At 48.1% G+C, this 12,373-nt stretch overlaps 1 protein-coding gene across 1 annotated transcript; it reads right to left on the reverse strand.

The window, feature by feature from the left end:
* Positions 1-2,659: 2,659 nt before the first annotated feature.
* On the reverse strand, positions 2,660-9,743 carry SERTAD4 (SERTA domain containing 4). The gene is made up of 4 exons (XM_086744483.1): positions 9,614-9,743; positions 9,175-9,352; positions 8,763-8,878; positions 2,660-5,633 (listed from the first exon to the last, which is right to left on the reverse strand). The coding sequence occupies exons 2-4, from the start codon at positions 9,335-9,337 to the stop codon at positions 4,890-4,892; spliced, it is 1,023 nt and encodes a 340-aa protein (XP_086600609.1). The 5' UTR covers positions 9,338-9,352; positions 9,614-9,743; the 3' UTR covers positions 2,660-4,889.
* Positions 9,744-12,373: the final 2,630 nt, after the last annotated feature.

Below are 12,373 nucleotides of genomic sequence, written 5' to 3' on the forward strand. Positions count from 1 at the left end.
GCAAAGCCAAGGAACTGAAGCTCCACCTTCCCCAGGGCACACTTGCTTCCTCACCATGACTTAAAGACTAGGGAGAGCAACAACAGGCCAACTACAGCCCCGACTGCAACTGTTTTCACATGATTACTCCCCTGGAGTTTAGTCTAACCTTCCACACCTGACCCCAGGCCCCCTGACATGGAAAGCCACTGACCCTGAATGGTAAATTCAATCTGGTCTTACAGCCACAGCTGCTCTACTTCATGCTCTCTGCACAGAGCCAAGAGGAGAGAAGGTCTCATCCAAAAGGCCCTCTGCCCCAGGGCTGGTTTGTGTCCAGCTCCCCGGTGCAGACCCGGCCGGCCGGGTACACCTCGCGTTAGCAGCCTTAAGCCCAGCAGGATTAACGGCTGCAAAGGCACTCGGCATCCTGCCACGCCTGTGTTTACATTAGAGAAAATGGACCTCACAGAGACAGTTTGCAAACACCACAAGACGAACTTTTGTAAACTCCCTCGGTTTAGTCATCCTTCCCCATCTGTCAGAGAAGTTAAAGTGAGATTGAAAAAACACAGGAAATTACTGTGTATTCCAAGTGGTTGTGACTGAGCGGCTTGGCTGTAACACGGGATGCCTTGTGGAAGATTCACATCTCCTAACATTTCCAGCAAGATCCTTTGCAGCGCTTCCCTGGCTGCGATCTTTTCGCAGGCTCTGTGCACCCTGCCAGGAAAAGCCTCTGGGGATGCTGCCTGCAGCTGCAGAAAACCTCCTACCAGTACAGAGAAGCCCAAAAGGTTACCTCCAGAAAGTGAGGGCAGCCCCTTTCTTCAAGGCTGCAAAGCGAGGTTCAGGCAGTGAAAAAGGTTGGAAAGGAGCTGCCACGTGAGAGTTACATTCACTGAATAAAAAGCCAGATGAAATCCTTTACCTAACAGCAGTTTAAACCTTCCTCTGATGTGACTGACTGGCTCGTTCTGTGATAAACTTAAGAAACTTCTTTTATCAAGGTTCCTGGCATGAGTAAGCAGCAATTGCATTTGCTACACCTCCAACGATACCCTTTATCTCAAGAAGGCAATGAAAGGGCACGAGTCGAAGGCAGGCTGGAAATCTTCACATCTCTGCTTCAGCCATAGCTCTTTAATCTCCAGATTACTACTGCAGTGGCGATCTGAGCTACCGGCAGCTGGAAAGGCCGTTTAGCTGGGTGGGTCGCAACTGGCACCGGCCCTCTGGAGAAGGCCACAAAGCAGCGAGAGGCACTGCAGCCTGGTTCGCTTGTTTGAACTCCCCTTCACATCGTGCTGCATCTCTCAACCAGCTCCACGCTTCCCACACGCAAACCCGAAAGGTGGTGGCACCCAGCGTACACCCCAGCAGCGTGCTGTGGTCTCACCAGCCAAAGGATGCTCAGTAGATGAGAGGCATAAAAGGAGAATGGAGGGCACACAGGAAGATGAAATGTGAAAAACATCTCTTTACCACAATTTTGCTTTGGGGTGTAACACCTCAAGGACTGAAAGAAGCACTTTATTTCTGCAGCTCAGCCTGCGTTTGTTTTCTCTGTGGAGCCAGCTGCTATGCTGGCATTGCAAATCGGTGCCAGCTGAGGCTATTTGAGTGCTGGGGATGCTTAAGGAACCGTGTTAAGCTGTTTCAATAGTTTAGCTAATCCAGTAAAAATAGTAAAATTTTACCAAAAGTATTAAGTGTATATCAAGCATAATGATACTCGCTGCAGGAGCATCATTTTTTCAACTCAAACTATGCATTTCCAAGGGAAATGTATTTCCTGGTGGAAAGCGATCCTGAAGATAAAATGACACTTCTGTTCCTAGTGACAGTAAAATAGACCTGACAACAGAAATGTCTTTTCCTGTTGCTGTTTTCCATGTATTATTGAGGTAGCATTATAAGCAGGGATTAGCCTGCTGAAAAGCACAGTACTTCATAGTCTTACACTCCAGGAGCAAAGCATCTTACGACAGAGAGTAAAACAATCTCCCTAGAGAGCAGCTCTTCCGTCCAGTTTTTCCAGGCAGGTAGACCAGGATTAGGTTCAGGAGCATTAATTTAGCACTTATGCATGGGACACACGGATGAAAGGCATTAGTATAATCTTGGAAAAGAACTAGTTCTTGAAAATTTCTGATACTAGTAAAATGTCTTTAGTAGTGGAGTGTGCAATGGGGAAACGGCCTATCACATTTACACTCAAACCGAATTTGAACCATGAAATCCACTCAGCCTAGCTCAGGTTAGAAATCCTATCAATAGCATTTCTGTCAATTGGGCAAGGGTGTTTCCAGCCCCCTTTTCTAACATTAAATACCTCTGTCTCTTCTGAAGCAAACAGGATAACTCAGTGGACTCCCAAGTCCCATAGGTCTGCTTTCGGCACTGGCCATTATTTTGTGAGGCAGGGTATGGAGAAAGGCAGAAAAACACCGCTTACCCTTAGGCCAGCCTTCATCCACAAAGAAGTCTGTTGCTTCTCAGTGCCCCTCCAGACTGTCCTAAAGGCTCCCAAGAAAGCTGAGCTCCATCCTGGACTCAACTTGAGGTGCACAGTCAACTGCAGTCTAACCTCTTCAGAAGGGAGCAGTTTGATTAAACGGCACTTCTTTGGGTGAGGGAGGGGAACACGCGGGAAAGGACCCAGCAGCCATTGGAGATGTAAAATTAAAATGAATTTTGGTCATTTTAATAAATATATATCAAGGAAATTTCACTTTACTACAACAACACATTAGTATACAAGCATCTAATATTTAAGCTTAAAACATCAAGTGTTTATCAAATATTGGAAAAGAGCAGACATTACTAGACTATCCGGGTATAACACAAGAAAAATCAGATTTTTTTTAAAAAATTGGTCCTTGTGGACAAATGTCTAAATGATGATCCTACTCATACACTGTATGAATGAGATCTATATTTAATATTATTATTACTAATAAAAAAAGCTTGTCTTGGAGAAATCAGGTGGGATTTATACCTTCTTTCTTTGTTGTTCTTCCCAATGATAACCCTTACAAACTTGTCAGTTCCAACTCACCTGACCACATAAAGGTTATCATTGATTTACATCCTACTCTCTTTGTGGTCACTTTGGCTGGGGGTGAGAGCTTTTTCCTGTGACCGCTGGGCTTAATAAAGAAAACTGCCCAGTTTGCAAACGTGACACTGTGGGGTGCGCATGCTACGCAAAATAACCATGGCCCAGGAGGACTCGTGCTGAACCCATGAAACCCAGAGCAGGTCTCTGTCACAGAGACCTGGCCGACTCCAGCATCACGCTGGGGGCAGCCCAGGGCGGTGTCTCGTGCCCGGTGCTGAGTGGGTCGTTCCCCAGCAGAGAGGTGAATTTCACCCTTTGGACAAGAATGAGGCAGAGAAGATATCACTTGGGTGCACGATGCTGCACGAACAGGCAGCTATTATGAGTCAGCCATGGCTTGGATGTGGCTATTTTGCCAAGCACATCCTGCCAGTTGTTATGGGGACTGTGGGAACTAATTAATTTGGTGGATCTAAGACTCACAGTCCTCTCGGTCCAACTCCAACTAATGTCTTCTGGGCATTTTAAACAGCGCACTTCTGCAAATGGTCTACGTAGGGATGACTAAATGTTGTCCTTAGCCACTGAAATCTCAGCTCATTTCTCCAAAATGTTCTTTTTTAAAATTAAACCCCTTACATTCATTCAGATAAAATCGTGTTTATCACATTATTGATTAACATTGTGCTTTTTGCTTTCTTGTCTTTTTTAAATCAACGGCAAAAGTCATAGAAAACTCCCGCATGCTTTTGCAATCTAAAAGAGAGAAATTATGCGAAACAGAATAAAGTATAAAACATGCCACTGGTTCATGAACTTCATTACACGAAGAAGGAAAAAAAAGAGCCCCAGCAACAGACAGTTGCCATAGAAACACTCAAGCATCGAATGCTTGTTTACAAGAGACATCTCTCTATTGTTTCTTAAATCCCTTCCTAAAGATGGCAAATCAAAAAGCAATTGAGCATCAAAAAGGAAGAACAGAGAGGTTTGAATAGGAAGTTGAACTCAGTACTTCAAAGGTTAAAGGTTTCTAATAATATTGATCCACCCTGTGGGTTGGGTTTTTTTCCTCTGTTTAGGTTAAATCCCTGCTGTATCACTGATTTATACTTAATTTTCACGCTGGCAAAAATTAAGACAAAAAAGTAAGGCACCAAAAAAAAAACCTGCCCTGTATTACAACAAGCCTCATTAGTTATTACAGCCGAAGTGAAAATATGCAAGTATTTGAGCTGCATGTTGTGTTTCTGATTAAGTGCCCAGAAACAGGTTATTTCTTTATGCTATGTCCTATTTTGTGAGTTGAACAAGACGCTGAATCCAGGAATTCAAGAGTATCAGTACAAGAAGTAAGGATGGTTTATTCCCAGTCCATGAAGATAGTCCTTTGTCAGAACAAATACCAAGTTACAAGGAGCGCATCACCCTTGCTGGTAGCATCAATTTGTTTACCAGACTTCTAATTCCTCGGTAAAGATAATGGAGGTTCTTCTTAATTAATGGCAGACTTCTTGGGGGTGGGGATACATAAAACGATATGTTTTCCCCATCTGGCTGATTGGTATTTTCAGTAACGACAGCTACACCATAGCTATACAGACTACAGCGCCAAACAGCAACGCAACTGTGTTCTTTATGAAGTCTCCATATTTATAAATAGCCCGCTGATGCAGATCATAGAGACGCTTCACACAATCTGCTCTCCAGTCATTTAAAACTACATGTAATGTTTGTGGCATGATTGTATCATTTGTAGAAAATGGTAAAAAAAAATCCATTCAAAATAAAAATTTGATAGACGATTAACACGCTGCGCATGCTTCAATAGAGCAAGAAAGATGCCTCATATTTTACTTCCTTTGCTGCAGCACATTTTATTACTTGGTAAAGATTCCTTTTTCCTTAAGGACTTTTTCCAAGATTCACTTATGTTGCTCTTGTCATTACATCCAGTCTCAAAATAGTCATAAAATTTGCCTTTACATTCGAGAGCATGGGTGCCTCTTACAGGTTCACAGTTTAGGGCGACGCTCTCCTGCTCAGGTTCATTACCTCCTTTCTCGTCACTAAATTTTGCCTTTTCCTGATCACCATGAGACTTGGCATTTGTGATGAATATTTCATGAGCAGGTATCTGGTCATCACTCCTGTAAGAAGGGGCGCTGCCAATGTCATAATCCACCTGGTGGGAACAGCTTGGCAAAGAAATGGGGGGGGAGGAGGAGGAGGAAGAGGAAGATGTATTTTCTGAATTAGTGTTAACAGAGTAGGGTAGATTTAAATAGTGACTGCCACACTCTTGATAGAAGCAGCACGTGTGGAGCTTCTCATACTCCTCCTTTGCCATCCGAAGGCGTTTTCTGTACGGACAGTCCTGAGGCACAAACCACTCTTGAGGTGAGGTGCCACTGAAGGAGCAGGCGGAGAAGCACCAGTTGTTCTGCATGATGATTTCTCCATGGATTCTCTTCATTAGGTTGTTGATGAGGACGGATCTCCGCAGGTAGACTTCAGGATCATCAATGAATTTCAGCTTCTCCAAAGACATGTAAAGGATGTGGGCCCGCTCCTCAAACACAGAGATTGTCTGAAAAACACAAAAGACAGAAGATATAGAACTGAAGGCAACCGGTTTTGTTCCAGGCAAGGAGAAAGAAAATGAAGCAAACAATTCCCCCTGTGCCACTACTTTTCTCATTCCCTTTCTGAGGTGCCCAAAACTAGCTTTTCATTTTGCATATCCATGCAGCTGGGGACCTGCTTCTACTTGGCCACAGCATTGACCCAGGTTTAGGAGGTAAGCAGCTGAGCGCTACACCACAGAAGCAATCACAGGGCCCAAATCCAGGATGGGAGAGCAAAATCCAGATGCACAGATCTGGCTCTTAATTTGCATTTGGAGTTAAAACATAGAATTGTTGAACAGTTTTGCTCCAGTGATGGCTGGGGTCTTTCTGATGTAAATGGCCCCAATTCCATCACCCCCTGCGGGGCTTCCACAAAGCTCTGAAGCCAGGCAAAGGTCCCCTCCTGCAGCCTCAAGGTTTGCAAGACGCAGCCAGCAGCCATCGCCTCACGCCAGCGAGTGTCGGAGCATTTCATCCACTGCCAGTGGAAGAGGCCCTCCAGCGAGGAGGTCTCCGTTTGCCAAGCTCCCTTATACTGCTCTTGGGTACAGAAGTGCACGCAGGGAGGGAGGCAGGGAGAAACCCATCCCAAAGCATCGCAGCATCTGGAGAGCAGCTGTTGGCCTGCACACTGCACCCTGCGTTCTACAGGACCGGTGGGAACACAGATAGGCAGGGACAAGGTCAGGAAACGAAGAGAGGATAGGGATTTGCAGAAATCCTGGCTGGACGCCCACGGATCTGTTCTCCCTTCCATGGTCCTTCCAGGACGCCCTTTCTCAGCACTGGCAGCACGAGCAGGTTACTGCCCCTGGGAGGCCCCAGATTCTGCGCTGTAATCGCTACCCTGGGAATCAAAATAAGAGAGGGGGCAACACATGCTACTGTAAGCACTATTAACCAATTTTCATTTTTAGTAAGAATTTGGTTTGCGTAGGAGGAGAGCAGCACAGCACAAAGAAAGACTGCTCTAAATCCCCCCCATCTGTGGCTTGATCATTCTTCCCTTTCCCACATGGTTACAGCATTTTTGCCGAGTGGAAGTCGTAGCTATGAGGACTGAAAGAGCTTAAAGCACAGCTGCTTTTCACATCCATTCAGCGCTCCTCAGCCCTCTAGCTCTTTCCACAGCTTGGTCCTGTCTGCAGGGCTTAGAAGCAGCACAGCGCCTCGTAAAAAGAAAAATTGGCCGTGTTTTCATGCGAGTTCACAGCTGAAGCTCTCCTTTGTTAGAGAGAGTAATTTTCTATAATAAATGACTCATTTTAAATTATATTAAGCCTATAGGTTAATTTGCGTCCTTTATACCTGCTGCAGCAGCAGTCAGTGAAGCCATAAAAGCCTGGAGCAAACCAGTAAGCCCTGAACTGTGTTCCTCCTGGAGATATGTCCTGGAGGGCCATTAGTTGTAGTAGAAACTACAGTAGAAACAAGTTGTCAAAAGCTTTCTACTACAAATGTTTGCCAACAGCCCTCTGGAGAGGGGCTCCAGGCCCATACCCTCTGTGGGACAAGGAATCTCAGAAAATAACTCTTCCTTTACTAGGCAGCAGAGGTAAGAAATTCAAAGAAATCTGGCTGGCCTCCTCCCTTCCCTAGAGCTCAGTGTTGCAAAGCAGAAAACACACTTGTGCTGAACAGAAGAAACTGGTGACCCAGGGTTTCTGTTATGACACACTTCTACAACAGCACAAAACAATGTCTGGGACACGTATGTCTCACCAACACCTCTACAAGTGGCTCTTATGATGTTAGAAAGGGATAAATAACTGTTCCTCCTCTTTGTGAGGAAAACAATCACCGACATAAAAATCCAACGGTCTAGACAAGAAAAAAACTTGCTGAAATCAGAGAGTGATGCGACATGTGGGAGACACGCTCACTAACCAGAGCACATTTTTCAGCACCCTTGGTGCTATTTAATCATTGCTCTGGCAGCAGACGGGACATCTTCTGGAATTAATGGCAGGGCGGGTTTTCACCTTCCCGGTCAGGTACTGACTTCCAGCCAACGTTCTCTGTAGCTGAAAATTCCTTCAGCTACTCTAAGGTACTTGGGAAGCGAGCTCAGTGTTACTACTCGCTTCTCCTCCGCGGAAATCCCTCCAGGGAAACGGGATCCCACTGTGCAGACCTCCCTGCCCAGTGTCCGTGGTGGGGACGAGACACTCGGTTCTCCTCGCATCTCAGATGGCTGCCTCTGCGATGCAGGTAAAGAGACCATACAAACTTGCTCCGTGTATTCATCTGGTTTAGCTTTCTGTCTCTGGGGCTCCCCTAAGCTGTGCTTTATGTCGTGTCCTCTCTATCACCAATAGTACATGGGCAACACGGGACCGCCATGGGCCAGGTACGACCCAGCAAGGAGAGGACGGCGTCTCACAGCACTCGCTATCCTCAAGCGCATCGCTCCAGGCATTCATTTCCCTACAGGACTGAGCCCTTAATGAACGAGAGCATAAAATCTCTCATAAAGAAAGAAGTTAGATTTCAATTTTTGTATTCACTGGCCTGGGAAATGTTTGCTCTAATCCCTCCCTTGACAGCTTTCAGTAAAAAAAAAAAAAAAAAAATCTTTCACTTACTAATCTGTTCTTTTGGAGTTATTAGCTTTTTAATAAACAGGATTAAGGAGCTTGTACTCACTTTCCAAATAATGCTACTTTTCTAGAGGATCTGTAACCCGTGTGGGGTACATGGAACCTATTACTTTTTTCTCCCCTGGAAAAAGTTTTGAATGAAGTGGGGAATCACGGGCCCTTTTTATTCGAGTTCCTCACTTCTGCTGTTGGAAGGCTGTTAGGGAGCTGTTTCTGTAAACTGTCTAGGAACAAAACAATCTGCAAAAGAAAGTTTTTCTCAGCATTTCCATTTACAGTTATTACAAATGAAGAAACGCCTTTGCTTCTTAAGCAATTTGATGACAATAAAACAATAAATGGGAACAAGTGACAGCTACTTGTTTCTGAGCAAACAGCTGGATCACTCTCCCCATTTCAGCAGTGTTTCAGCCTCCTGGAAATGGGTCAACCCAGTGTTACGAAGCATCTGAAACTGGGAGTAAAAATAACGACTACTAGAAAACGTACTTTATGCGTACAGCTGCTGAGCGGTGGATGAAAATCCTCTTCTTCCACATATTTCCTTTTAAAGTATGTGATCTTGGATGCCGTTACAGGACTTGAAATTCCCCTGTAATGCGATCCTGCGGGTAATAAATCAGAGATGACAAATGACATGCGGTTTGCCGGAGGTTCTCCAAACAAAATACTTTTCCTTTCCCCTTCGCGCCGGGGGAGAACTCCACCGCCGTCTTTCCACGCACGTTTGCAGCCATCGGAAACAAACCCTCCCCGGGCCGACCCGCAACCCGGCGGCGGCGGCTCGGTCCCCGCCGAGGGGCTGCTGCGGCCGCCGGCCCCGGCAGCCGGTGCCGTTCCCCCTCCGCCCGCCGCCGCGGGGCCCGGGGTGCCCGACGGGGGCGGCCCCGGCAGTGCCTACCTGCGGCAGGGGACCCGGGGGCCGGCGGGGGGCCCGGCGGGGCGGGGGGGCCGGTTCGGCCGCAGCAGGGCGGCTGCCAGAGGGCGCGGTAGGCGGCGAGGTCGGCGGCTCCCTCGGCGGCGATGGGGCGGCCCAGCCGCTGCGTGGGCAGCACCAGGGTCATGGCGGGCGCCGGCACCTGGAAGCGAAGCAGCGCGGTCAGCGCCCGGCGCCCCCTTCACCTCATCCCCCCCGCACCCCCACCTCTCCGTACACACACATAACACACCCGCGCATGTAGATCTGACACGGACGCGATTTTTTTTTTTTTTTTTTCCTTCTCACGGCAGGAAAAAGCCCGGAGCCCCCTCCCACAAAGGGCGCGGGGTCCGCGGCACCGGGAGTTTGTGCGCGCCACCCCCCCCACCCCCCGCTCCACCCTCCGGCCCCGCTCACGCACCGGCACGGATCCGCTCACTCGCTTCCCATGTTCTCCCGGCGGCGTCGGCACCGGCACCGAGCGGCGTGCGAGCCCGTGGGTGTGTGCGCGCGTGTGTGTGGCTGCGGTGCGTGTGCGTGTGGAGAGAGCGCGCCCCGCAGCCGGGGAATCGCGTTTCTTTCTTCTTCCTCCCCTCCCGCACAGAAGGAGACGGCGGAGGAGACTCCGGGCAGTTGTTTCCACCAGCCCCGATCGGGCTGAACTGGATCTGCCTCCAGTCAAAACACTGCGAGACGTCAGACAGAAAATTGGCTCCGGTTTCCAGCCGTGAGTTGCGGTCCCGCCGGAGCCAAGCACAACACCGGCGGAGCAGCCGGAATATTAAGCAGGAGCGGGGCCGCCGGGGCCGGGGCCAGCCTGGGAGCTGCTGCTGCTGCCGCGGCGGCAGCGGGCGGGAGGGGAGGGGGAGAAGGGGAGGGAGCAAACTTTCTGCGAGGGGCAAGGGATGAGTTCATCGTCACCGACTTCTTGGCAGAGAAGCGCGGAAGAATGCGCCCGGCCCCTCCCCTCCCTCTCCTTCCTCCTCTCCCTAAGAAAACGGGACGGAGTTCCCCCCCACTCCAATATCCCGGAGGAGGACGAGGGCCCGAGCAAGCCGTGGGAAGGAGGGGCCGCAGGTGGGCAGGTGGAATTTCAGCAATTGTTTGGGTTAGCAGCTGAGCCCTCGCTAACAAGAGGAAAAAATAAACCGCAGCAGAAGAGGGAGGAAAAATAAATCATTCACATCTGCCGGTTGTTTTCTTAAATCTTGGAAGAATGCACAAGGCTGCTACTTTATTGAGAAACGGGCTTCCAGCGTGCGCTGTCTGTTCCTTAGACGCAGGCGTGGGTCTGCCCTGCGCTCCACAATGGGGCAGAAAATGGGGGGTGAAGGGGAAGTCAGCTGAAATCCCTGAGCAGTTTGCCCCAGTAAAGGCCCCTAAACTTCGCTGCAATCGTCCTGGAGGGTGCCTAACCCCCCTCCTCAGAATCAGTGTCCTGATCACGCACTGCATATGGCTCTCAGCCATTTTCTGGCAGTAGCCCGTTAATGCCATCTTGCTTTTCCTGGGCAAAGAAACAAGGCCACGGGGAATGGCAAGGCGCTAGACCGGCCCGTTGGGAGTTCTCCCTGACACAGACGATATATGTTATTTACTCCCTGCACCTTTTGTAACCAGCTGAGCACCGACACATGGAAAGACTGGTCGAAACAACAAGTGGGTCAGTCCGCTGACCTGAGAGCAGGGCCAAAGTGGCCCAAGAGCCAGCTAAACAGTCATAGATTTTGTGGCTGAAAAGATTATGCTGTCACTAGAGAGCACCCGTGGACTCTTCTCATTAATCTGCACTGAGAAATCGCTCACAGGGAGGCATCAATCTTCTCATGTTGGCATGATGTCAACACTCGGTGTTTGTCCTCGGAGAATAAGGGTTGGAAGAAACTCACTGCTGCTCTGGGAAAGTCAGGATTTCTTTGCTGGTAATGAATACAGCATCTCTTTATGGAATTTTTAAATGAGGATCGGAGATTTCAACTGTGCAATTTTTTTTTTTGCCATATTTCATCACAAATAGGTCTTTCTATGCTTAAGCAGCAACACACAGGAAGGAAGGAAGGAAGTATTGGGATGCCTTCTGCACAGCGCTGGTGATTTATCTTTAAAAACTGAGTTCTCTGGTCAGCCGGTAAAGTAAATGAACTGCTTCTGCTATTTACAACATGCAGAATTAATAGAGGTAGGCCAGTTAACTTCTATAAACAGCTATTGTCCATGCACATTCTCTGTGTTTCCAAATTGTTTAAAAACAAGGCATAAATAACAGAGCTTCTCTAGGAGAAAAAAACCAAACCAAACCAACAGCCAGAAAACCAAAGCTCCAACCCAAGCTTGTAGGTCTCAGCATGGGTTACAAAGCTGTATAGGTGGCACTCAGCTACAAAACAAGCCCCATTTTGTAGCAAAGGAATTGCTTCAGCTTGCAGAGGCTAAGAACCAGTCTGTTACAAGGGCTTGTGACTCTGGGCATGCTATTCTTCCTGATTGATTGTCAGAAGCACTGATTTCCAGCTGCTGCAATTGGGTGGGAAGGGAGGTGCAAGTACTCAGCACGAGGGAAAAGTATCGGCTTCCTCGATGGTGAAGCCGGACACAACAAAACTGAAAGCCTGGAGGACGAGGTGATATTTGCTGAAAATGCACCACCATACCTAGCTCCGCAAACAGGACCCCTGGCTCCCTAAGAGCCAACCTACTGTTTCTCCCCATGAAGGGTGGCAAAATCCACTCCTGAGCATCTTGCTGGAAGGCATGCAGCAATTCGGTGTCAGAGGCAGAAACAGAACCAGATCTCATTGTCCTCTAGCCGTAAGCCCAATCCATTTATGTTACCTTATTGTATGCAATGGGGAGAGGGGTTCATCCAAAATCCCGTTCATCTCATTGAGACTTTGCAGAACAGCACGCACATTGTTACATTTCCATTAACGCCACTGGAAATCGAGGATAAAAGATGTACATTTGAGCAGACAATACATTTACTACACAAAATTACAGCAAAAGGTTGACACGGCTGGATTCAGTTTTGAAAAATCCATTTGGGAGCCTTGTGTGGGCTTCAGTGGCATGGAAGCCAGGCAGAGTATTTTATTGAACCCAGCCCTCCATCCTTAGGCTACCACAATTTTTCCGTTTTGTCAGCCAAACCCATGCAGTACGAGGACACCCCGAGGCATCTACA

The sequence above is a fragment of the Chlamydotis macqueenii genome, chromosome 3, assembly GCF_036417535.1.
Source record: "Chlamydotis macqueenii isolate bChlMac1 chromosome 3, bChlMac1.mat, whole genome shotgun sequence".
Lineage (NCBI taxonomy): Eukaryota > Metazoa > Chordata > Aves > Otidiformes > Otididae > Chlamydotis > Chlamydotis macqueenii.